Source organism: Myotis lucifugus, unplaced genomic scaffold (genome assembly GCF_000147115.1).
Source record: "Myotis lucifugus unplaced genomic scaffold, Myoluc2.0 scaffold_27, whole genome shotgun sequence".
NCBI classification, from domain to species: Eukaryota; Metazoa; Chordata; class Mammalia; order Chiroptera; family Vespertilionidae; genus Myotis; species Myotis lucifugus.
Window position 1 is genome coordinate 7320697 of NW_005871075.1, and position 23397 is coordinate 7344093.

General features: G+C 40.0%; 1 protein-coding gene across 2 annotated transcripts in view; it reads right to left on the reverse strand.

The window, feature by feature from the left end:
• CRISPLD1 (cysteine rich secretory protein LCCL domain containing 1) overlaps nucleotides 1–23108 on the reverse strand; it is a 38043-nt gene extending 14935 nt beyond the window's left edge. Inside the window, exons 1-6 of one of the 2 annotated variants that reach the window (XM_006086341.3) lie at nucleotides 23065–23108; nucleotides 21801–22123; nucleotides 3405–3523; nucleotides 2931–3063; nucleotides 1801–1916; nucleotides 973–1073 (exon numbers count right to left, since the gene is read on the reverse strand). In XM_006086341.3, the coding sequence (XP_006086403.1) occupies nucleotides 973–1073; nucleotides 1801–1916; nucleotides 2931–3063; nucleotides 3405–3523; nucleotides 21801–22061 (730 nt within the window). In that variant the 5' untranslated portion in view covers nucleotides 22062–22123; nucleotides 23065–23108. Of the gene's footprint in view, nucleotides 1–972; nucleotides 1074–1800; nucleotides 1917–2930; nucleotides 3064–3404; nucleotides 3524–21800; nucleotides 22124–23064 lie in introns of those variants that run through there. The other variant, XM_023751903.1, reaches the window with a different exon arrangement.
• Nucleotides 23109–23397: the final 289 nt, after the last annotated feature.

Here is a 23397-nt window from a genome sequence, read left to right on the forward strand (position 1 = left end):
AAGTAAGGTTTAAGTAAAATGCAGTGGCCATTGGGGGGGGGTAAGTAGGCTGGAGGTTTGGGGGTAAAGAGGACGGAGAACAGACAGACTCACATACAGTGAAAAATGTTTCTAGGAATTAAAAATGGCTCATAGAACAGAATGAAACATACGATCACTTCTGGTCACTTATTTTAGTGAATGAGCATTGAGTCATTAAGAAAAAAAGGGCACATCTCTTTATGAGTGCTGAAAGGGGATGCGTTTACTCATAGATTTTCTAATACACTTAGTCTGCATTAATCTTTTTAGTCATCATTAACAAAAAAGTACAAGAGAGTAAAAAATGTTCACATGGATGGATGCCCAACAGAAGCATGATGACTTTCACAAAGCTTTGTCATATCCAGTTTATCTTCGTGTGCTATAGGTAGGACACCATCTTTGTAGTTACCTTTAGGATATCAAATGCATTTGAGGGTACTGCTTTTTATAATACTTTTAAAATACTATTCTTTTTTTCTTATTTTGGCATGAGAAACTATACTCTACAGTGAGAAGCAGAGAATCAGTACAATTGAGCATGGTTCAATTAAGAATCATAGTATTCTGGCAAAAGCCTTTAAAGCGCTAAATATAAATTGTGTTAAATTGCTAACTCCTTCAAAAAATGATTAGTTATGGAGACAACTCCAGTCAACAATATATCAAGATCGCTTTAAAGAATGTAAATATACTTGCCACTCTGGGATAAATCCCCAAGTACAATTAGAAGTTATCTGGAATAATCATGAAACTTTCCTTTAAACACATAGTGGTATACAAGGAGTTACTATGAAGTATATTTTTAAATATTCTAATAGTGTCTTCAAAATGTTTGAAATAGAGTTCTGGAAACTTTTTGAGTAATTAAATAAACATCTGTTTTTTTCTAAAACAGCAATTAATGCATAATATCAACCAAACTAAGTACCAGGACACAACAGCACATACCTTTGTAGCACAGATTTTCCCGACAGCCTCCTCCAAAGCTGGGTGGGCAAGCTGAACAGGGCCTTCCGTGTTTGTAGGGGGCGTGGCCCCACCAGTTCCCCCTTAAAGAGATGATCAGTACTCTTAAGAGGTAGTCTAATAGCATCATTTATAAGACACTGCAAAATATTACTGTTTAAGATTCTTAAATTCTCAATGCTCATTCTAAGTGGTGATTTTGATGTGTAGATCTAAGACATTTATATCTTTTATCACGGAATCTTTTGGTTACCTCGTTTAAATGTAAAATGCTGCCTCATTCTTTTGAAATATACTAAGTAATTTGTTATACATATTGTTAAAAATTACAAAATCAAACTTTGGCACACCACCAAACGCTGCTATGGAATATTCATCTATATTCCATTTGTTTTAATAAAAACAGATTTTAGACTTAGCTCTGACCCTACATATGACTGTGTGATATTTTCAATGTAATAATTTGAATGGTCTTTACACAGGTAAAAATGCATTTCTCAGTTAATCTGCAGTTGATCATCTCTAACAAATCAAAATTATTAAATATTTATGCAGTGTCATAGTAAAAATGAAGGCACAAATATGATTCCTGTCTTCACAAGGATCATATTTTCAACTTTTTAATTCCTTTGAAGTACTGATTTTTTGCATCAGGCAACCATAATTATTGTCGTATTAAGTAAACTGAGTTAAAACTGTATACTTTACTCAATAATACACACTGAAAATGAGAAAAAAATCAGCAATATAAAGTTATTTTCATGTTATTAAGAAAAATTTACATATGAAAGTGGTCTTTTGTCTACTTACTTTGGGGAATAATTGCACACCAAGTAGACAGCTTTGGGCCATATCTGGCCCCAGATGTTCATGTTATGGCACAAATTAATGGCACAGCCTATTCTGCTGCTTGTTGCCCACACCACCTATGGGAGAGAACAGAAATGGCAAGTGGAGATGAAGTAAGATGCAACATATCCGAGAGGGAAATATATAAAACACAATTTGAGAAACAAACCTTTATCATTCAAAATGAAATGAGGCAATGTCAAAAGTCAAAAAGGCTATTTTTCCTAAGGCTTGGGAAAGCGCTTAATTTAATATAAATAACAGAGGGACAGTTCAGTAACTCTATCTGGCTATAAAGTGTAAAGCATCTTCAGAATACATTTTTACTAAATAATTCAAAGGTTACATTCTCACAAACCTAAATTTTGTGTTAATGTTTCTATGAAGAAGCTTACCTAACAAAGGAACAGAATTTCTCATCTTAAACAGAAAGTACTGGAGCCAAAATTTAGGTGTTCACATTTCTTATACAGCGTGACATTTTCATTGGGCCACTGGTTGTTAGGGAGTTCAGTATTGATCTTGTCACACGCAAAGGCATAGCGGACAAATTCTCGGCTTTATTTTCCCTAATAAGCAGCCACAGGTCTTCTGGAAGCTCTCAACTGCGGTGAGCTTTATCTAGTTGAATCTGCCTTCAGGTGTGTGATTTCAAAGTTAAAACATACCCAATACCAAATATAACCATTCAATACAAATAAAGATTAAATGCTGCACACAGGTAAATACCAGATATCAGTGGTAAATAAGACAATATTTTTATTCTTTGGAAAATAAAAATATAATGACACCCAAATTTGAAGGCAGTAAACTTCTCCCCACTTGCATTTATTGGGGCCATATTTAAACTATTTCATATGTAAAATCATTGCAGTAAAGTCTTTTTAAGTATGTGTGTTTGGAGAGCTCTTCCTGATCATTACTTATATTCCTTGTAGACATTTCTAAGCTTATTCTATATACATCAATAACTATATAATTAATAACCATACCAAAAGCTATAAGAAAGACACAAGTTCAGTAGCCTACGTTCTCCCATAGTTACACAAATTCAACTTCGAGAAATGATGTATAATGTACCCCAAACATACCTGTGTATAATGAGTACATACAGGACCAGAACATCTGAATGGGCAATACGGGTTGCATTCATGTTCATATGGGTAGGTGAAGTCTCTCACTTCATCATACCATGCTTGGACATGAAATGTTGGAGGCCTATATCTATTGGAAATAAAATAACCACAAAGAGCAAGTCAAGTTGGAAAAAATATTACAACCAAATATTGCAAATAGATTGATAAAGTAGGGTAGAGAGATTTTTGTGTGAGGTATTAACCTTAAATACCTATACCCATTTCATTACTATTATATCAATGACTTAAAATAAAAATAAGTCTCAAATACTGTTGATCATCCCTGTATATTTATTTTTTTATTATTCGTGTTGGTGTGATTATTTGTTTTCCTTTTTGGCACCAAGCCTTTGAAAATGTGCTACATGAATTAATAAGCATTTCATTTCAAACATGTTGTCAGAAACAAAAAGTTACATGTGAAGATACCTTCCCCAATGTGCTCCCAAATTCTGTCCAATCGATGGAAGCAAGCTTGCAGGCCCATGTTCCCACAAACAAGTTTCAGCCCAGGACTCTGCAGACCTCTCCAGCTCGACATCCCACGTCTGTAGTTCAAAACAAAAGTGAAATACAGATACCAACATTTAATATGTATGTATAGTTTGGACATTTCTTCAAAATATAGTGTTGCTCAGTTCTCACGTTTTCTCCCGTTGTACTCATTTGTAAAGTCAACATCTTAGTCGGGGTGCTGACCATCTCTCAAGATTTTTACACTAGCAGCTTCCTTAATGTCCTTGCCTCATCTCTCCTCCCTCCACTCTGCTCTAACAAGTGTTGAGAATTACCTAAGTGGATACAGATACACTGAAGTGATTCCTCTGTCTGAACAACATGTGACAAATCCCCATATCCATGAAGTTCAAGATCCTTGATCCCTCTGTTCCCCATCACAAACCCTGCTCTTCCTTGTTCTCTCTGGCATTGTTTCCTTTATCTAAAACATCCTTCTCCCAATGATTTGTCAGGCAGACCCCTACTATTCCTTCACAACCCAGCTTTATGTAATGCATTCTTGACACCTTCTCCATTCTCTCAAATGCCAACTATTCCCTCCTTGGAGCTCCTGAAACTTTGTTAGACTCCTTTGTTTAACAGCTATTACACTGAAATGTTAGTATTTGTCTATATGCTTATCTCTTTCTTGAGACTGAGTTGCTCAGGACAGTAATTTAAGTCATGCTGGTGTCTTTACCCTATTTTCTGTGTCGTGTGGACTAAGTTTAATAAATGTTTGTTGAATAGATGAATGATTGAATCTGAATCCTATAAAACATATATGCATCTTGTATACAAAATTCAATGAGGGTGATTCATTCACACTTTAAAAGTAATTTATAAAGAAATATTTAAAATTGCAAAATTACTACCGAAATGACTTTGCATATCTTGTGTTTCATATTCGATTTGTTAATTTGTAAAACAGACAGTGTGGTCTTGCCAGAGCAGAGTCAAGAAGGATGAGGTCTGCTAAGTACTAATCCAAGATTAAGAGCAATTTCAGCTCAATGGTAGGTAGAGAAACAGGAACACAGAGGGTTAAAGTGACAGGAAAGAGCAAGTCCGGAAAGCAAGTGAGGCTTGTTTGTTAATAATACTGTAGAGGGGAAGAAAAGAGAGAGGGCAGGAGCTTAAAAAGCTAAGATGCCAGGGGCTAGGGAGAATGTGTTTGCTGGGTTTCATTTGGAAAGGATAGCAGAAAGCTAATCATGGCTGTGGGTTCAAAGGAAGAGATGCCAGAGAGGGACAGAATGGAGAATATGTGGGGAGAAGTTTCTTCATTCCTTCATATACATTTTTATAAATGAACATGCCTCCTCACACAATTGTGAATCTGAAATACATAGATTCATGGTTTCAAAGCCCCAAAGCAAAATTTGTACTAGATTAGAATAAGTATATTCTTATTACAGGACATCTTTATTATCTAGCAAAAATATAAAAATGTATCTTTACATGAACTAAAAAATTAAGAGCAGCAAAAGTAGCTGATTTTCATAAGAGCTTTAATTTTACTTTGAACTAATGTCAAATATTCAAGATGACAGGTTTTGTGATAGACACATCAGAAATGTATGCTTAAGTATTTATCAGGCAAGCCCTTTAAGTGCTAAACATGAGCATACTATTTCTTAAATTCTTAAACTAGACCTAATTATATAATTAAATATTTTATGTAATTATACAAAGATACTAGAGGCCCGATGCACAAAATTCGTGCAAGAGTAGGCCTTCCTTTCCCTGGCTGCCGGCACTGCACTGGCTTCCCCCTGGCACCCGGGACCCGGGCTTCCCTCACAGAACTGGCTTCGTCCAGAGGGCCGTCTAGAACATCTGGTCCAATTAGCATATCACACTTTTATTATTAGAGATAATTCAAGTTGCTGTCATTATTACCCAAACAAACTAGGTAAGACAAAAATATTTGGGTATAGAGTCCCAGAAAATGAGCAAGAGGCTGCTTTCCTTTTGTATCCAGTAGATTGGAGATTAGAGAGTCACCCCTCAAAAGCAAGCAGGATTCCAGGTAGAGCTCCCTGGAAAGTAGTTTGTCCTAGAGAGACAAATTCTTGTCTTCAATCTTGGGCGTCGGGTTCTTGCACGGCACTTCAGTCACAAGTACAGTGGAACTACACTCAGCAGTAAGTTTCTAATCTACCAACCGCGTATTCAAGGAGTAACCAAGAACCAGAAGAAAAACAAACAGTTCCTAGATGGCTTTTAAAAAAAAATGCCTGAAACCACTGTAATGATTATAAAGCCCAAGATGTGGAGTTGAGTCCTCTCCCCTTCCTTTCAATTTGAGCTGGATAGCGATTCCCTTCTAATGGACAGAATGACACTGTGAGACTTCTCAGGCTCTATCTGCTTCTTTCTCTTTTAAGACACACATCTTGGCAGACGTGAGCCCAGCAGCCCTGCACAAGTAGCTGGAAAGATCATGTGGAGAGACCACACAGAGACAGAGAAATGTGGAGGAGCTCCTTGCTGGGCTTTTCCAGCCCCGGCAGGAGACCTGTCAGTGTGCTTGTCCAGGTCACTGCAAACACGTGAGAGACCAGCGAGAACCACCCAGCTGAGCCCTTGGAAGAGACCTTAAGACCCTTATCCAAGGTCATTTGATGCTTTTCTGCACACAATGCTACAACCTTAGATGTCAGTTTTTCCTACGAAGTTACAGATGGATCCCGTTTAGAGGGGATATACATACAACCAGCCCCAAATTCACAAAACAAAATGTTATATTTGAAAAAATCGTGTTTATATCTGCTGTCTAGAAATTGAAATAAAATTGAAACATATCATTCAAATCCTTTAGGCTAAGTTTCCTTACTTATAAAATGTGTCAGTTGAAATAGATGATAACTCAGGTCTCTTCGAGGACTAAAATTCAATTGAGTATATTATATGGGTAAGCTGTTTTTATGGCATGACAAATTTTCTACCTAATCCATTAAAAATAAGAAGGGAAATACATATATCAAGCGAACTATAAGACCAAACTAGGGACATACATTACTTTAATATAAGAACTAAGACAGAGAAGCCTGCAATTAAAATTTACTATCAATCCATATATATAAAAGCCTAAGTGACCAGAACGACCAGAATGACTGGAATGACTGGTCACTATGATGCGCACTGACCACCAGGGGGCAGACGCTCAACACAGGAGTTGCACCCTGGTGGTCAGTGCACTCCCACAGCCAACCTCCCCCAGCCGGCCAACCTCCCGCAGTCCCTCCCCCTGGCTGGCAGGCCCTAATCGCCTGATCAGGGCCGGCCCCTGGGCTGGGACAGGGAACAGGGGTTGGGTGGTGGTGGATGCGGCCCCTTTCCCAGGGGGGCCAAGGGCTGACTCCCTCCTTAGTAGGGCCAGCGGCCAACCTCTTGTGCCCCGTCCCTCCCCGTGGCCGGCAGGCCCCGATCGGCCTGCCGCCCGCCTGCTGTGGTGGCGGCGTGGCAAGGAGGAGCAGGGGAGGCGGGGAACAGCATGATGGCAGGGCGCTGACGATGGCGGCATTGGGTGTCCGTTTCCTTCTGTGTCCGGTCCAGAGACCGTCGCCTCTTCTCAAGCCCGGTCCTGATCGGCCTGGCTCCGATCGGCCCTGATCACCAGCCAGGGCTAGGGACCCCACCCGTGCATGAATTTCATACACTGGGCCTCTAGTTATTTATTAAATATTAATTATGACAATTTTAAAAGTGATTATTTAAAAATCTTTCAAGCATAGGTGTTTAGGTCAAGTTCAATACACAAATCAAGAAGATTCTTTAAAAAAAAAATACGTACTAAAAATATAGCTGTCCTAGAAGAAATATTTCCCATAACAACATGGAATGTATATTTTTATGCCACAACATTATATGTCAGGTTTTAAGACCACCAGTAATTCATACCAATCCCCATTTAAATGTAGGTTAGTCTCTATACATTTCTATTTAAATTCAGGTTGTAAATTAAATCAAGATGGCCTGAAGGGCTTTTTTCCTCTCTGAACTATTCACCCAGCACTAATTTAAAGCCAAACCGCACTTAAAATTACCATTTCTTTATAAGATGGGTACTTGAGGTGTATAGAAATGAAAAACACTGTATTTTCCACCTACATCTAGGCTGTTTCTTCTTAGAGTCCAGTAAAGCATCGAATGAAGTTTTATTACTAAAAGAAACAGAAAGCAATTGACATTCTTTGGCTCCAATGTTATTTTTAAGCTAGTTCAACCTGGAGGCTCTACAGTGTGTGTGTGTGTGTGTGTGTGTGTGTGTGTGTGTGTGTGTGTGTGTGTGAGAGAGAGAGAGAGAGAGAGAGAGAGAGAGAGAGAGAGAGAAATCTTAAATATTTTACCAAAGGACTTTCAAAAGTAAACCCTAGAAATATATAGTAATTTTTAGTGCTAAATGTTTTAACTTGTAGAAATTGGAAGTTATGTAGCTATCTGACATGTACAGACAATTCCCTCGGCTGCTATACTTTGGAAAGTACGAATGAGCATATACAATTTCTGATTCCTACTGGAATAACCTGCTTATCCTGCTTTAATAACAGACATTCAAAGAAGGTTGGAAAATCACTCAACAATGTAGTTTGAAATAGAGTTTAATATTGCCAGTTGCCAGTACCTTGGGCAAAATCAGTACTGTACACAAGGCAAACACAGTCCTTAGTCAGATTAATTTTTCCTTCTCTTTGACATGGAAATAGTTTTCTCTCTTAAAAATGATTGTGTTGTCAAAAGCACCTCCTTGACCACAGTTAATTTAGAGCTTTTTCTAAGTTCACATCATTTGAAAATGCATGTCCTGGGAATTGTTTAATCTTTATAGCTTAAAAATTGTTATTATAGTACATTAAATAAGAGCTGAAGGCCAACGTTAGTCACTAAGAATTTGTCTAAATCTAATGAACAAAATAAACTGACGAGCAAAATAGATCCAGAGACATAAAAGCATGGATTTCCAAGAGAAATGCAAAAAATAACCCAGGGACACAGACAATAGTGTGGTGAATGTGGAGGGGGGCAAGAGCAGGGTGGAGAGGGTCAATGGGGGGAAAAGGGAGACATCTGTAATACTTTCAACAATAAATGTAAATTAATAATAATAATTGGTCTTTGACTATCATACCATTACATAGCCTAATTAATGACAATAATACCAGTTCAAGATACAATTTAATATTTCATATGGATTTTTAAAATACGCACTGCCCTCTGGCAAAGTAATAACATGAAACCATGGTGGTGTTGAAAAGGCAATTTCTTTCTTTTTTTTTTTAACATATTTTATTGATATTTTACAGAGAGGAAGGGAGAGAGATAGAGAGTTAGAAACAACAATGAGAATTGGTCTTTGACTATCATACCATTACATAGCCTAATTAATGACAATAATACAGTTCAAGATACAATTTACCGGAATCGAACCTGGGACCTTTCAGTCCACAGGCTGACACTCTATCCACTGAGCCAAACCGGTCAGGCTGAAAAGGCAATTTCACTGGAAGTCCAGATCTAAGCTGGAAGCTATGGTCTTACCATCCTACTATTGACAACCGTAAGTAGCATTATAAAATTATTTTTTAAAACGATGTAAGCATTTGAAAACAATTGAAAAATGAATTCCATAAGCATCCTTCCTTTGCCCCCTCCTATCTCCAAGCCCACTTTAGTTCTGAGCTGTTGGAAATAATAGCACTCCAGCTTCCAATGGTATTAAGAATGCCCCTTCCCTAGGGTCATGTCTTCTGACATTTGCAGGTGAGGCCATTAGTGATAAAGTTTCCTCTCCTTTTCTTACAGTAGTGGAGCTAAAAGTACGCTTGCACTTGTCCAAAGTACTGAAGTTATGGGTAATTTAAATACATGTTAGACCCTGGCAAAATTTTTCTTACTACTGAAATTGTGTATTTTCAAATTTATCTTTGAATATGTCAAATTTGGTTTGTTTACTTATCTGTAACATTAGGAAGCTGAAAAAAAATCTCTTCCGTTTTTTTTTTAGCTTCAAAACTCTATTATTTTGGACTTACAGTCTCTTACGGAATACCTGTAGTGCTTGTAAAACACCAGAAACTGTAAAATAATCTTTTTATTCATAATTAAGGGGGCATTTCTTAACTAAGAAGCAAAAGCTGTGTTGTGGTTTTCAGGAATGTAAAACCAAGAACATCCCAGATCTTCCAATTAGGTGTATACAGCAGAGATCAATTATTTCTGACTATTCTCTATATGACAAAGCTTTAATATCACCCAAAGCTGATAAATAGTTAACTGACTGAATAAAACAAGTAAATATTCTCAGTAAAGGGGATTGGGCTTGCAGCCTGGGCATGTGCCCTGACCAGGAGTTGAACCATGACCTCCTGGTTCATGGGTCGATGCTTGACCACTGAGAAACACTGGCTGGATGTTATCTCTACTTTAATTGAAATTCTGTGTCTGTGGTCAATAGAACACAGGTTTTGTTCCTAAGATCAACTGGTTATGACCAGAACCTCATTGTCCTGAGGGCTTGATGATTAAAGGAGTGGATATGAAGGAGAGAAGGAGTCAGGTGATTCAGGGCGCTGGATGAGGCCAGTGTGAATCAAAAGGAAAGAAAGGAGAAAAGTTCATGTTGAAGAAGTGAAGTTTCTGCAGGGTTACAATCCCCCCTCTTATCTGAGTCTTACTATCTCACATGCCCACCTCTTCCACGATGGTCCCTGAGCTTCAGAAGGGGCATTTTAGGTGTTCAATTTACAAGCAGGAACCACAGCAATAGTAGAGGAAGCAGTAGGCTTGGAGATCCGTATGCTAAACCACAAGTTAGTCTCTTTAAGAATGACAGTTGAGCCTGGCCAGTGTGGCTCAGTGGTTGAGCATCGACCTATGAACCAGGAGGTCATGGTTTGATTCCCAGTCAGGGCTCATGCCCGGGTTGTAGGCTCAGTCCCCAGTGGGGGGCGTGCAGGAGGCAGCCGACGGATGCTTCTGATCATTGATGTTTCTATCTCTCCCTCCCTTTCTGTTTCTCTCTTAAATCATTCTTAGTAAATATTCTCAGTAAAAAGTTAACACCAGGTCTCTCTTCAGCTTAGTCCCAAAAACCCAATGGAAAAATCTTTGAAATAAAGCAGTTTTCTACATGTAATTTCCCCCCACAGCTAAAAGGAACAGCAGGATTTTTTCAGCCAGCTCATGAACAGAAGTAGTTGAAGAAAATCAGACATATAAGTTATCTCTTCCTAAATACCACCTTTAAAGGGTAATTCTTGCTGGGCTACCCCTCCTGGAAAAAACAGACTTGCAAATTACCCATTCTACGTCAAAATGAAATCCCTCCCAAATCACTGTTGTGTTTTCCTATTTAAATCAGAAAGTGAAATTCAAGAATTGAATGGAAAAAGTGTCAAAGTGATCTTCTCAGCAGTGATAACTTGACCTTCAAGAACGAAGTCATTATTCTATGGAAGCAACACATTGGACAGTTCACAAGGTTTCAGATTTAAATTCCAAAAAGAATGCCTCATTATAAAATCTTTAAAGCCACCCTCTTTTCTCTCCCTGTTGGTGGTGTTATGAGAACTGTAAAGAAACTGACATCAGTGAAATAAATAAATAAGTCCACTGGTGCTGAAAGAGTGTATGATGCTTTTGTGACAAAGTCATCTGGTAATAAAAGCACTATTGGAAACAGCAATACATTCCTGACAACTCCGAAAGGACCTCAGGTGTTTAACTACACTGCTTCACCTGTTTTGAAAAGACTTTGTAGTTACAGGGAAAATGCACAAGGCTCAGATTTCAAAGGAAACACCTGTGTTACTGGGCAGACAGGCCTTGCCAGGTACTGAGAAAGTCGCATGACCTGGGGCAATGCACTTATTAGGGTCTCCTGGAAGTTAGAGACAGGAGACAGATGTGGTTGTGTTTTACTTAAAATCCACTTTAAAGCAAGGCCTGAAAGCCTTAAAAATATAGCGCTCTAAAAATTGAGGGAATTGCCTCTTCATTGTATTAAAATTAAAATAATTCTTGAAATGGAAATTTAATAGGTGGATAAGCTCACAAGATAATTTCAGTTAAACCCATTAGTTCAATACTAGAGGCCCAGTGCACGAAAATTCATGCATGGGTAGGGTCCCCAGGCCTGGCCAGAGATCAGGGCCTTCCGGCTGCCAGCCGAAGCCTTCCTTTGCTCCACGTCGCCCCTCTGGTGGTCAGCGCACATCATAGCGGGTGGTCAAACTCCCAAGGGGACAATTTGCATATTAGCCTTTTCTTTAATTAGCCTTTTATTATATAGGATTAAACAAACAGACTGCATGCATGATGTAGGGTAGACTGTCCTTGTGAGGCAGCAGAGCCATTCATTTCACACAATCCTTACATTTCTACAGAACGTCTGCTAAGTCATCCCATCTCACTCACTGCCAAGGCCCTCGGGAGACTGGCCATAACTTACCTAGGCACTTATGCCCCCCCACCCCCCGACTCCAACATGGACTGCGCCACAGCTGCCTCTCTGGACCTTTAAAGGGCTTATGAAACACTGGGAGATCTTTTTAAAATGAGATTCTGATTTGGTAGACCAGGAGATAAATCCAAGCTAAGACATTTCTAAGACCAGGTATCAGGACTCAACATTGCATAACTGCACTGTGAGGAGGTTCTAGCTCAGTGATGACGAACCTTTTGAGCTGGGCGTGTCAGCATTTTGAAAAACCCTAACTTAACTCTGGTGCCGTGTCACATATAGAAATTTTTTGATATTTGCAACCATAGTAAAAACAAATACTTATATTTTTGATATTTATTTTATATATTTAAATGCCATTTAACAAAGAAAAATCAACCAAAAAAATGAGTTCGCGTGTCACCTGACACGCGTGTCATAGCTTCACCATCACTGTTCTAGCTCTTGTCCATTCATATATCTTGGCATTGAGCTCATCAGAGATTTTCCCCGAAAGGAACTATTCTTTCTTTTCCCTCCTTACCTCTTCAGTTACTTAAACTTTATCCTTTCACCAAAGTCCTATTCACATTCTCTCTCCTCTTGGAATTTATTCCAAGGACAATACCCCATTTATCTCAGCCCATTCCGAGCCTTCTTAATCACATAATTTACAGATTATTAGACAGATCTGTATCTAATGCGTTGGGTCTTAATTCCCAGTGTACAGAAACCCTTCAATAGCTGAACTTGGATTATTTCTGTAAATGCCATATCTTTGTGTTGACTTCAAGGCTATGATGTCTTCATTTTGTTTCTTGTCATTTAAGATAGGAGTAGTTAGTAATTCTCAAAACTATGTTCTGGATGCTTGAGGAGACGCAGTATTTAAGGAAATTCTTTAGCAATTGAGAAAGTACCATCTATCACAGTGGTTCTCAACCTTCTGGCCCTTTAAATACAGTTCCTCATGTTGTGACCCAACCATAAAATTATTTTCGTTGCTACTTCATAACTGTAATGTTGCTACTGTTATGAATAGTAATGTAAATATCTGATATGCAGGATGGTCTTAGGCGACCCCTGTGAAAGGGTCGTTCGACCGCCAAAGGGGTCGCGACCCACAGGTTGAGAACAACTGACTATCAGTTCTTTACACATGGACTCAATTTATAAAAAGAAACACCTGTATTTTAGTTTATTGATAGCCCATTCATTTTAGATAGATTCAAGACTGATCTGAAAGTGAAGCCCAGAAAATATATGAAAGGAAAGATAAACTCTCATAATAAATCACTTATGCATTAGTTTATATTTGAATACCAAAATAATAGTAACCTGGGTGTTGAAAGTAAATAAAGTATTAATTGCTTTTATTTAATGTACTCAGGGATGCTTTTCTAATTTTCAAAAATAAAAATAGATGGGTTAGCAAATGAAAAACTTCTTGGAGAAGTTAATACAAAAAACAGTTTATGGACACATAGAAACGGAAACCTACCATTTAACACTATAACCGCAATTTAAACCAAAGGCTAATATTAAAACTAACAAACATGAACATGTATATGTTTACAGACTTTGAGTAAAACGGCTATATTAAGTTGCTCATTGTGCCTATATTGAGAAACTGTGTTAGTTCTTCACTAATCATTCTTGCCTCAAGAATGATACATTGTTATGCTTCCAAACAGTCGTTGGGAGCTGCATGAGCCCCGCGTTTTCCTGTTTCCCCCAGCTGCTAGGAAGCTCAAAGCTAGTTTGATACCCATAGCACCGTGGTCGGCAAACTGGGCTCTTTGGCCCCTTGAGTGTGGCTCTTCCTAAACCTTAGGAGTACCCTAATTAAGTTAACAACAATGTACCTACCTATATAGTTTAAGTTTAAAAAATTTGGCTCTCAAAAGAAATTTCAATCGTTGTACTGTTGATATTTGGCTCTGTTGACTAATGAGTTTGCCGGCCACTGCCATAGCATTCTCAATCCGTTTTCTTCAACAGTTAAACAATGACTAAGGTGATAGTTTTAAAAAATATGGTTTTCAAAAGTCCTTACTTGAAAATCTGAGAAAGGATACGGTGTTAAGTATTCTTCATTTGTTCCTAGATAGCCTTTCTGAGCTCCTAAGTGCCTTCTCTCTGTCCCCAAAGGCTCAACTCTACATACTGAGTTATCTCAGGCTCTTAGCCCCAGATGCCAGCTGGATTTGGCCAATGGAAGACACAGACAGGAAATCAGAGGGTGGGAGGTGAATTTAGGTCTGTATTACTCCCTCCCCCCTTTCATCCCCACTTATCCTGAGTACAGATGCTCCTCGATTTAGGATGGGGTCACTTACATCCTTATAAACCCACTGTAAATTTAAAGTATCATTGTTGAAAATGCATTTAATACAACTAACCTACTGAACATCATAGCTGACCTAGCCTACTGTAAGTGGAATACGTAATTACTGAGCAGGAATTGGCCCATTGTCCTACTCTGCTTTTCATGCTAAATGTTCTCATCTTCTGTTGTTTATGGAGGGAGTGAGAGTAGACTGGCTTTTAGAAGGGGAGAGCAGATCACCTGAGAAAACAGTGGGCACTTGAGGAGGCAGAGGTGGGTTCCAACTCCTTTCCTCTCTGAAAATTGGGTTGGCAAAATGGGTATCAAGTAACCAGGAGATTTCTGGAATCTCTCTATTCTCCAAGTCACTATAAGCTGAAAGATCTGGAGTATTCCCCCAATAAACCAGAATGGAAATTCCCGCCGGTTTTTAAAAACTGCAGCTAGGGTTTGGGTGGATTAAACCTGCACCTGACCAAGTCCATTTCATTAGTCTTGCTAATGTCTCCTTGAATTTTCTGAGATTGATGTTGTGATGACAAAGGGGTTTTAGGATGTACTCACACCCTGGCCACTTCTCACCACCCACTCCTAGCCACTCCACCCTTCGCCACCATCAGCTGTTAGATGGATTATTGCAATAGCCTGTCTCCCTGTCCACACCCTTGCCCCACCTCCCACCACCAGACCTCAATTCTCAACAAAGCCAGAGTGATTCTGAGTAGGTGAGATCATGCTATCAGTCTGTTCCAAGAGCTGAACTGTCTTCTCATCACCCAGACTGAAAGTGAGCCTTTACCCAGGCCTGTTCTGCCCTCTTCACTTAGATCCTACATCTCTTCAAACCCTCACACCCTGCCAGCCCACGGGCCCCTTGCTGAGTGTGCAGATACAAGGTCTTTCACTCCTATTCCAGGCAAGGAAGGGCATTTTGTTGTGTATTACTGGGCTCTAGACAGTGCCTGGCATAGGGCAAATTCCTAATACCTGAAAGGAGTAAGGAGCAGTAACAATTTCAACATTTTGTGGCATTTTTCTGGCTCTGGGTGTTGGACTCTTCTGTTAAACTACTTCCCTCCTGCCTTGCTTGCCAAGACCCTAGATTTGCTGCTTACATTTAAGGAGGAATCTTTAATCTCCCAGAACTCCAGGGTAAATAAATACGAAATTCAATAGAATGGACTGTAATGTCACTTTCTTCCCATAGGTATTGCCATCTACAGTGCAACATTCCAAAAAAAAAAATCTGAAAATTAATTTACATTAATTTGAAAGTGTTAGTGTCTTTAAAAAATTAAAAACAGCCAAAACCGGTTTGGCTCAGTGGATAGAGCGCCGGCCTGCAGACTGAAAGGTTGCAGGTTCGATTCCGGCCAGGGACATGTACCTGGGTTGCGGGCGCATCCCCAGTGGGAGATGTGCAGGAGGCAGCTGACTGATGTTTCTCTCTCATCAATGTTTCTAACTCTCTATCTCTCTCCCTTCCTCTCTGTAAAAAATCAATAAACAATATATATATAAAAAATTAAAAACAACTATCTATTCAAATTAAGGTTTTGTGAACTTTTAATTCTGTAGACCAAGATACTTAACACATAACTTTATTGTATCTACACACTATTATTAGATGGGTTATTGCAACAGCCTGTCTTCCTGTTTGATGGATTAATATTATTAAAATAAAATTACCTTAGGAAAATTAGATAACCTATTGCAAACAGAGAATTTTAAGCCTTAATAACTTTAAATAATGATAATATTCTTTGAAACCAGAAAGGTATTCCATGTACTTTTCAAGGCATGTAAATTATATCATATAACAATAGGTACAGATATTTTTGAAATGACTGAAGTTTTGAAAATTACCAGGCAAGTGCCAGTGTACAGGGAGAAAACTATCTTTTTAGAAATCGTTGCAATAAAACCTTAATTGCAGTGAATTCCTGTCACTTTTAGCAAGAAATGTGTAAACACTGAGCTTTACCTAAATGAGTCCATCACTTTATCATCTGCATTTATTCTGAATATCGGTCTCTAGTGGCAAATGTGGTCAGCAGACAGGAATTCCACAAGAGTAAACAGAGAAACTCACAAGCTAAGAACACTTTTTCAGGATTGAGTTCAGGCTATGGACAGTCAGAAAGAAGGCAAAACTCAGACTAGCATCATTTTGTTCAGCAAATGAGGCTGTCCACATCCAGTTTCTGGAATTATCAGCTGGACTGAAGCCCAGAAGAGACTTGAATTCCAGTTTGAGCATAGCCTTAGGGAGAATGTCGGTGGCAAACAGGAACCAAGCCATCGACATGCCCCATGGGCCACTGGTTGGTTGGCTCAGAGCCTCCTCCGGCTGCCTGGCACTAGGAGGGGTACCCAGCTGTATTGTGTTCTATCTTTGGAAATGTGTGTTTCAAGTCTCGCCCACAGGTCAGGGAAGGGCAAGCAGGCACAGCCATCCACCCTCCCCGCACAGCCTATCGATGCTCTCTAAAATGCCTGGAAATAGTTATAACAGTGAAAAATGGCTCATAGAACTGGCCCCTGGGTCTTTTTTTAGGTAAAGTGTCCTGGTTGCTAAAGCACATTCTAGACTTTGGTACATTTTGTAACACAGTGAACTATTTAGTTGATTTTAATCAACTATGTTAAAAATTTAGCCGTCTACGTTAAAAATTTGTAGCAAGAGGTACCCATTAATTCATTATATTATTTAAATTCCAGAACTTTTGAATATTTTTACTATAATCTCAGTGGCTCTACATTACTGGACAATTTATAGTACAGTGTGAATATTTTTAAAAGTAGGAAAAATCCCGAATTATTTGAAGCATTTATTCAACTTTATCTCTAGTGTTTCCAAATTCCAGGTCAGTATCTCCAGTGTTGGTGATATCCTACCTTACACACCTTTTCTTATTTTAATCCCTCTTACCTATCCCCCATATGTATCTCATATATAATTTCATTGTTCCATCCACTCCTTCATTCAACACTTATTTATTGAGCACTCAACAATATTTAATCAACAAATGTTTACTGAGTACTTCTTGTATGCATCAGGCCCAGGTTTATAAAGAGAAATAATGCACAATCCTTACACCTTTCTAGGAATTCAAAGTCTTGGAAAGGAAAACAGACATGTAAATATTTAATTGCAGCAAAATGTTAATACTAAGTAGGCTTGGATAACATCTTTTAGGAGCACAGGAGTGGGGCAGGGAATGTGTGCACCAGAGAAAATCTTACAGAAAGATGCTTGTACTTGGTCTTGAGGAAGAGTTGGGGAGCAGACAGGAAGCATAGGCATCTGGGCACAGAGCACCACCCCCTTTAAGAACAATGAGTAGTTCAGTGTGAACACAGATTCAAATACACACAAGGGAGTTGAGGGTGAGGGGCATACTGGATTGACCAGGCTTCCTTTTCTAAGCTAATCAGCCTGGGCTTGAACTTCGAGCAGCAGAGAGCTTAGGCAAGTTGTGTGCAGCTGAGTAACCACCCCAGATCTGCTTAAGGGAAAACAGAGATTTAGTAACAGGGAGGAAGGGGGACTAAAGGAGAAAGAAAGTAAGAATGGACTGGTATAGTCTGCTGGCTGGGAGCCATGGTGGCCAATCTTGGGGTGAGCAAAGGTTAGGATGAAACACAAGAGATGGATTCAAAAGACATTTCTGAGACAGAATCTACAGAATTGGCACGGAATTGTGCATTTATGCGTGTGTGTGTATGTCGAGTGGAAGTGGGTGGAGGGCAGGTAGGAGTTGAGGACGGGCCCGATTTTCTGGGTTTTGTTGTTATTGTTTGCTTAGAGAGGACTCAGCAGGTGTCTGAGAGAGAATCCAGGGAGCGGAGTGGAAGGACAGGCAGGGGTGGAGAAAAAGGTAAGACAGCTCATTTTCTTTTTGGACACCTTAGCTTGAAGTAACTGTCGGGTAATATTACGCAGCGATGACCCAGGCAATAGAAACTATGAAAATGAATCTCACAGAAGATGGCTGGATGGAGATCTAGACTATGGAGCCATCAATATATGGATGAGATTTACAATCGAAGGAGTAGATAAGGTCCCGAAGAAAGGGAGCAGGCCTAGAGAGAAGACCTGGGGAGCAAAGGTTTAAGAGATGAGCAGAAAACAAGAACATGTGATGAAAAAAACACACAGAAAAATAAAAGACCCAAGAGATGGGGGTCTTAAAACCCATGGAGAGGAAAGGTTTGAAGAAAAAGAATATGCTCAACAGTTCAAATGTGTTACCTCACTACAGCCTGTGGGGTTTATATCCTTACAGCAATGTTACCAGTGAGGAAAGCAAAGCCCGGAACGGTTGCTGATTGTCGGAGTACACACATCAGTAAGCAGCACAGACGAAAGGTGAACCTGCTGTTATCTAGGTCCAAAGACAGTATTTCCCCCCCTAAAATCCATTGTCTCTTCAGCAACAACTTCATTTGATGACCTAAAAGCTCCAGTTTCTCATTTTACCCTAAATTAAATGTGGGTAATCTCACTCCTTAGGATCACTGGTTTCCATAATCAATAATTCACTCTCCCCTTCCTGATTCTGCCACAGGTCTGTGCTTTCATCAGTCTGCTTCAGTTCTTGACAACCAGCCTGCCACCCACCGTTCCTCATCCTCTACCTCCACCTGAGATATGCCCTCCACCCTTTGCCACAGTGCACGGTGGTCCCGGGCATCTCCCCCACTCATTAGCCCTCCCATTGGGAATATTCCATTAGTCTGTGCTCCCTTGGCATCATTCATACACACACAGAGAATGTGGTTCTCTCTGCTCACTTGAAATTTTCCCACTGTGTCTATTCTTCTCAATCAGCTTATAAGCTCTTCAAATGAAGATGTGGTTTCCTGGAGTCAACTTTTAACCCCAATAATTAAATGAGCATAAGAGCAGGGGTAGGGATGTATGTTAATAAGTGTGAATGTGGCTTGGCTGCCATAGGTTCAAGGACAAAGAATAGACCAAAATAAGCACCAAATGTAAATAAGGTAACTGGCTATTCAAACTGTTCATGTCATGTGACTGATAGAGTAAAAGGGGTGGCATGTACCATAGAGAATTGCAGCTTTTACAGGTAACAGCTCTTCAGCTGGCACTTTGTTTTTTTTTTCTTCTTCTTAGAATAAATTCACTTTAAAAAACCTTTTCAAATAAATTGTTTTCACAAGGTTGATAAACATCTGGACTTATTATGTAATACATACATGAACAGTACTTCAAATAAAATAATATTGTTCTTTTAACCTCCCCTTAAATGTGTATTCCAGAAAATGTGGGCCAGTATTACAGTTGGGCACTGAACTCCTCAGCAGCCCAGTTCCCCGCCAAGTCACAGCTCCCTGGCTGGTTTCGGAATCTACATTTCAAGGATGGAAGGAAACCAGTGAAACCTACAAGCAAGTCGGATAAACAGCCCAAACCAGACATCATACAATAGACAGTTATTTTCTTTGGAAGTCAGGCATCAGAACGAAGCACAGAACTGTTCTTTCATTATTTCCATATTACTGGAAATGCACATCAATATTCTCAGATTGTTTTTGTGGGCTTGAACTCCCAACTTCTTCCTTATTTTAAATAAGAAGCAACAGAACCCTTCTCCACGTGGAATAAGCCTACGGTGGCCGCCTTGGGAAGACCCTATACTTGGCTCTTTCTGTTTGAAGAAGTCATGGAGTTGGTTTACTTTGGACAAACACTTCAGCGTGCACACAAAGCAGAAATGTGAGACATAACTGATGTCATTTCCTGCAAAGAATTTTGTAAAGAGCTAACAATTTCCACAGATATTCTATTTAAACAGTATGTGGAGACATCAAATTAGGTATATGTTTTATTAACACCTCTTGAGACCTTGCAATGTGCCTGGTACTGAGCTAAACTTTACATAGGTTATCTCAACGCTCACAACAACCTTCAGAAGTGAGTACACTTGCTGGGTAGACATAAGAAAACTGAAGGAGAGAGAAATTAATTAACAAGTTGTCCACAGACACCTAGCTAAAGGGTATCAGTGCCAGAATTTAAACCCAGGCAGCCTGGCTGCCGGGGCCCAATTCTTAATCGCCGCTGAGTTCTATTGAGCGCTACTTACTTTCTTTAGGGTAAAATATTCTCCCAGTGAAAGCTAAAATAATATAATTCCATATTTTGTAATGGGTAATGTGAACTTTGAAGTCCCATGTTCAGTGGGAGTTACCCATCAAAACGAATGTAAATGCAGAAAAAAAGAAAAAGGAGGATGCGCTGAAATTAACGGCACCCTGCAATGTATCCCAGGAGAAATGTTTTCTCAATAGGCATTAAATAAGTTTGCTATCACCAATGGTTATTTATTATCAGTCTTTGATGGTGCATTCCTAATTCATGCAAGTAGTATAATAGATTTTTAAATTACTTTTCTAAAATTTTAGGATATAAAGTAGGATATTAACGACTTACATGCTAGTAGTCTGAAAAAATAATGTGGTTCCCCAACTTGCTACTGTACTGTAAGAGTACATACATATAAGGTCAGTAGGATAGGTCACATATTTTTATTTAATCCTTTGCCCAGGCTGATTTCCACACTTCAAAGTTCAGAAATAAATCCAGAAGAACAAAAAAGCCATCACCATGCACTCAACATAAAGCCACCACAGAAATGTAGCCTTTACAATACGTCACTTACATATTTGTCAGAAATAAGGGCCCATTTGAAAGAAATTTAAACATATATACACACACATACATATCTACAGGGTGGGGCAAAAGTAATTTTACAGTTGTAAGTATGCAAAACACAGAGTTTATTCTTGTGTTATTATTTATTATTGTTTTATTTTCCACATGGACAACTGCAAACCTACTTTTGCCCCAGACTGTATCATCAGCAATCCACAAAGCTTCTTCAAATTACTGGTCCCTGATTTTTCAAATCCACCACTCATAAGAATGTTCCATTAGTTAGGAATTAGAAAGTAATTGTTCTACGAAGTCACTTAAAAGCAAATACACCAGCTGTTCACATTTTCAGAATCAGAATGTTCCTGGTAAGAGAAGAATTTAGAGCACTTAGTACAGTGGTTCTCAACCTTCTGGCCCTTTAAATATAGTTCCTCCTGTTGTGACTCAACCATAAAATTATTTTCGTTGCTACTTCATAACTGTAATGTTGCTACTGTTATGAATCATAATGTAAATATCTGATATGCAGGATGGTCTTAGGCGACTCCTGTGAAAGGGTCGTTCAACTGCCAAAGGGGTCGCGACCCACAGGTTGAGAACCGCTGACTTAGTAGAAGCATTGACATCTAATGGTATTTAATTCTACTCTGAAATTCTAAAAGCTCTTAGAATGAAATGAACACTAATAAAAGAATACGCATAGGAAGATACTCTCGAAGAAAATCTTTTGTGGGTTTTTTGTTTGTTTTTTGTCATACAGGACAAATGGTAAAGATTAAATAGTAGCACGAGGGCATTTAACCAAGCGGGTTGAAAGCATAACAAAAAAACATTTCTTTGTACATACCATCAGAAAAATGTCCTTACCATATACTCCATGTTAGATGCCGTTGGGTACACCTGACTTCGTAATTTATTATGAAGGTCCAAGATACTCTGCATGTCATTGTCTGTGATGGCCCTTTTCCCTCTTTGCTTGGCCGTCCACCACTCACCATCCTCATCCATGTACTTTTCCAAAAGTTTTTCCAATAAAGTGGCATTAGGAACGACCATGGCTGGAACTGCTTTAGCCATGAATAGCAGCACTGTGGTCACTCTGAGCCACTCCCACGTGGTACACTTCATAATGAATGATCTCAGGGTTTCCCTGGGAAAATCTCCAAGACAGGCTCTTCCACTCCTTCTGGCTATAATGATATGCAGTGCGATTAACATGAAAATCTAGGCAGATATTAATTTCCTAGTAATAAAAGTAGAACAACGGTCGCAAAGGGAGTGCACCGGTTTGATTTCTCTCTCTATAATGCCAGCAAATGGACATGCACTTTTGAAACAACTATTCCCACCCATTTTTCCTCCAAAGGACTGAACACAACGAAATGTATTGCTGTGTTCCAAGAATACATTTTCCAAGAAAATATAAAGGAGGCCAAAAAGAAATAGCAAAAGTAGCCCCAAAGAGTCAAAGCTCGAAAGATAATTTCTGAATCACAAGGCTCCAAATGGCTGTAATTACACAGCCAGCCTGCAAAGGGCACTGCCTATCTAGAATGCTTTACTGCAATGTAGAGGTCCTTGCTTCTCTGTTCTAAGGCTTTATTTTTATCCCAGCGACCTACCTACAGTTCACATTCAGAATGTCCGCAACATCCTGAAACTGAGGTGACTATTTTAAAGAAAGACAAAATGGTATTCATACGTATGTCCCTGGGTACAACCAGGGGGCCCAGCGCACGCATGCGAATGCATGATTCGGGTCCCTGGGGGAAGCCTCCTCCGACCCAGACGCTAGCCGAGAACCTCTATCATGATTTCCTGGGAAGTGTGCCTAACCTGTGGCCCTCGCCCGATGGAACCAACAATTCACCCGCAACATCAGAGCTTTCCTGGCCACACGCCCCGGGCGCACTGCTCTCTCAACCCAAAAGAAAAGCGCGCGCCGGAAGGAGGGGGTGAAAAGTACAGTCTCTCACAAGAACCAGCGCCCCGAAGTCTCCATCGCAGCTGCTCTCCGAGCAGCCCACCCACCCGCGGGTCTGTGTGCAAAATGGTTTTATTTAAAAGCAGGGATTCCGAAAAAGAGCAGGATGCGTGGCGACGGGGCGATGCGTTTTAGAAAGGTCCTTACCTCTCCAGTGTGAAGTTCCCCTTGAGAGCGGAGCCCACACGAGCCGGCCGGCCTGCCGCCCCTGCTCCACGGGCCACCGCACTCGGAGGGTCCCCTGCGGGAAGGACCGGGCGCCGCGCGTCCAGGGCGATCTGGGCGCCGACTGCAGCGGGACGCGAGCCTGGGCCTCCGCGCTCCTGGAGGACCTCACCGAGGAGCAGGCGAAGCTCTCCGGCGAGAGCCTGGAGTGGGAGCGCAGGGTGCCGCCTCGTTAGCCGGGCAGGGTGCGCGCCCGAGCGTCTCGGAGCGCCCTCTGCAGGAGCTGGGCGCGGGGGCAGCAGCGATCCCGGCGGC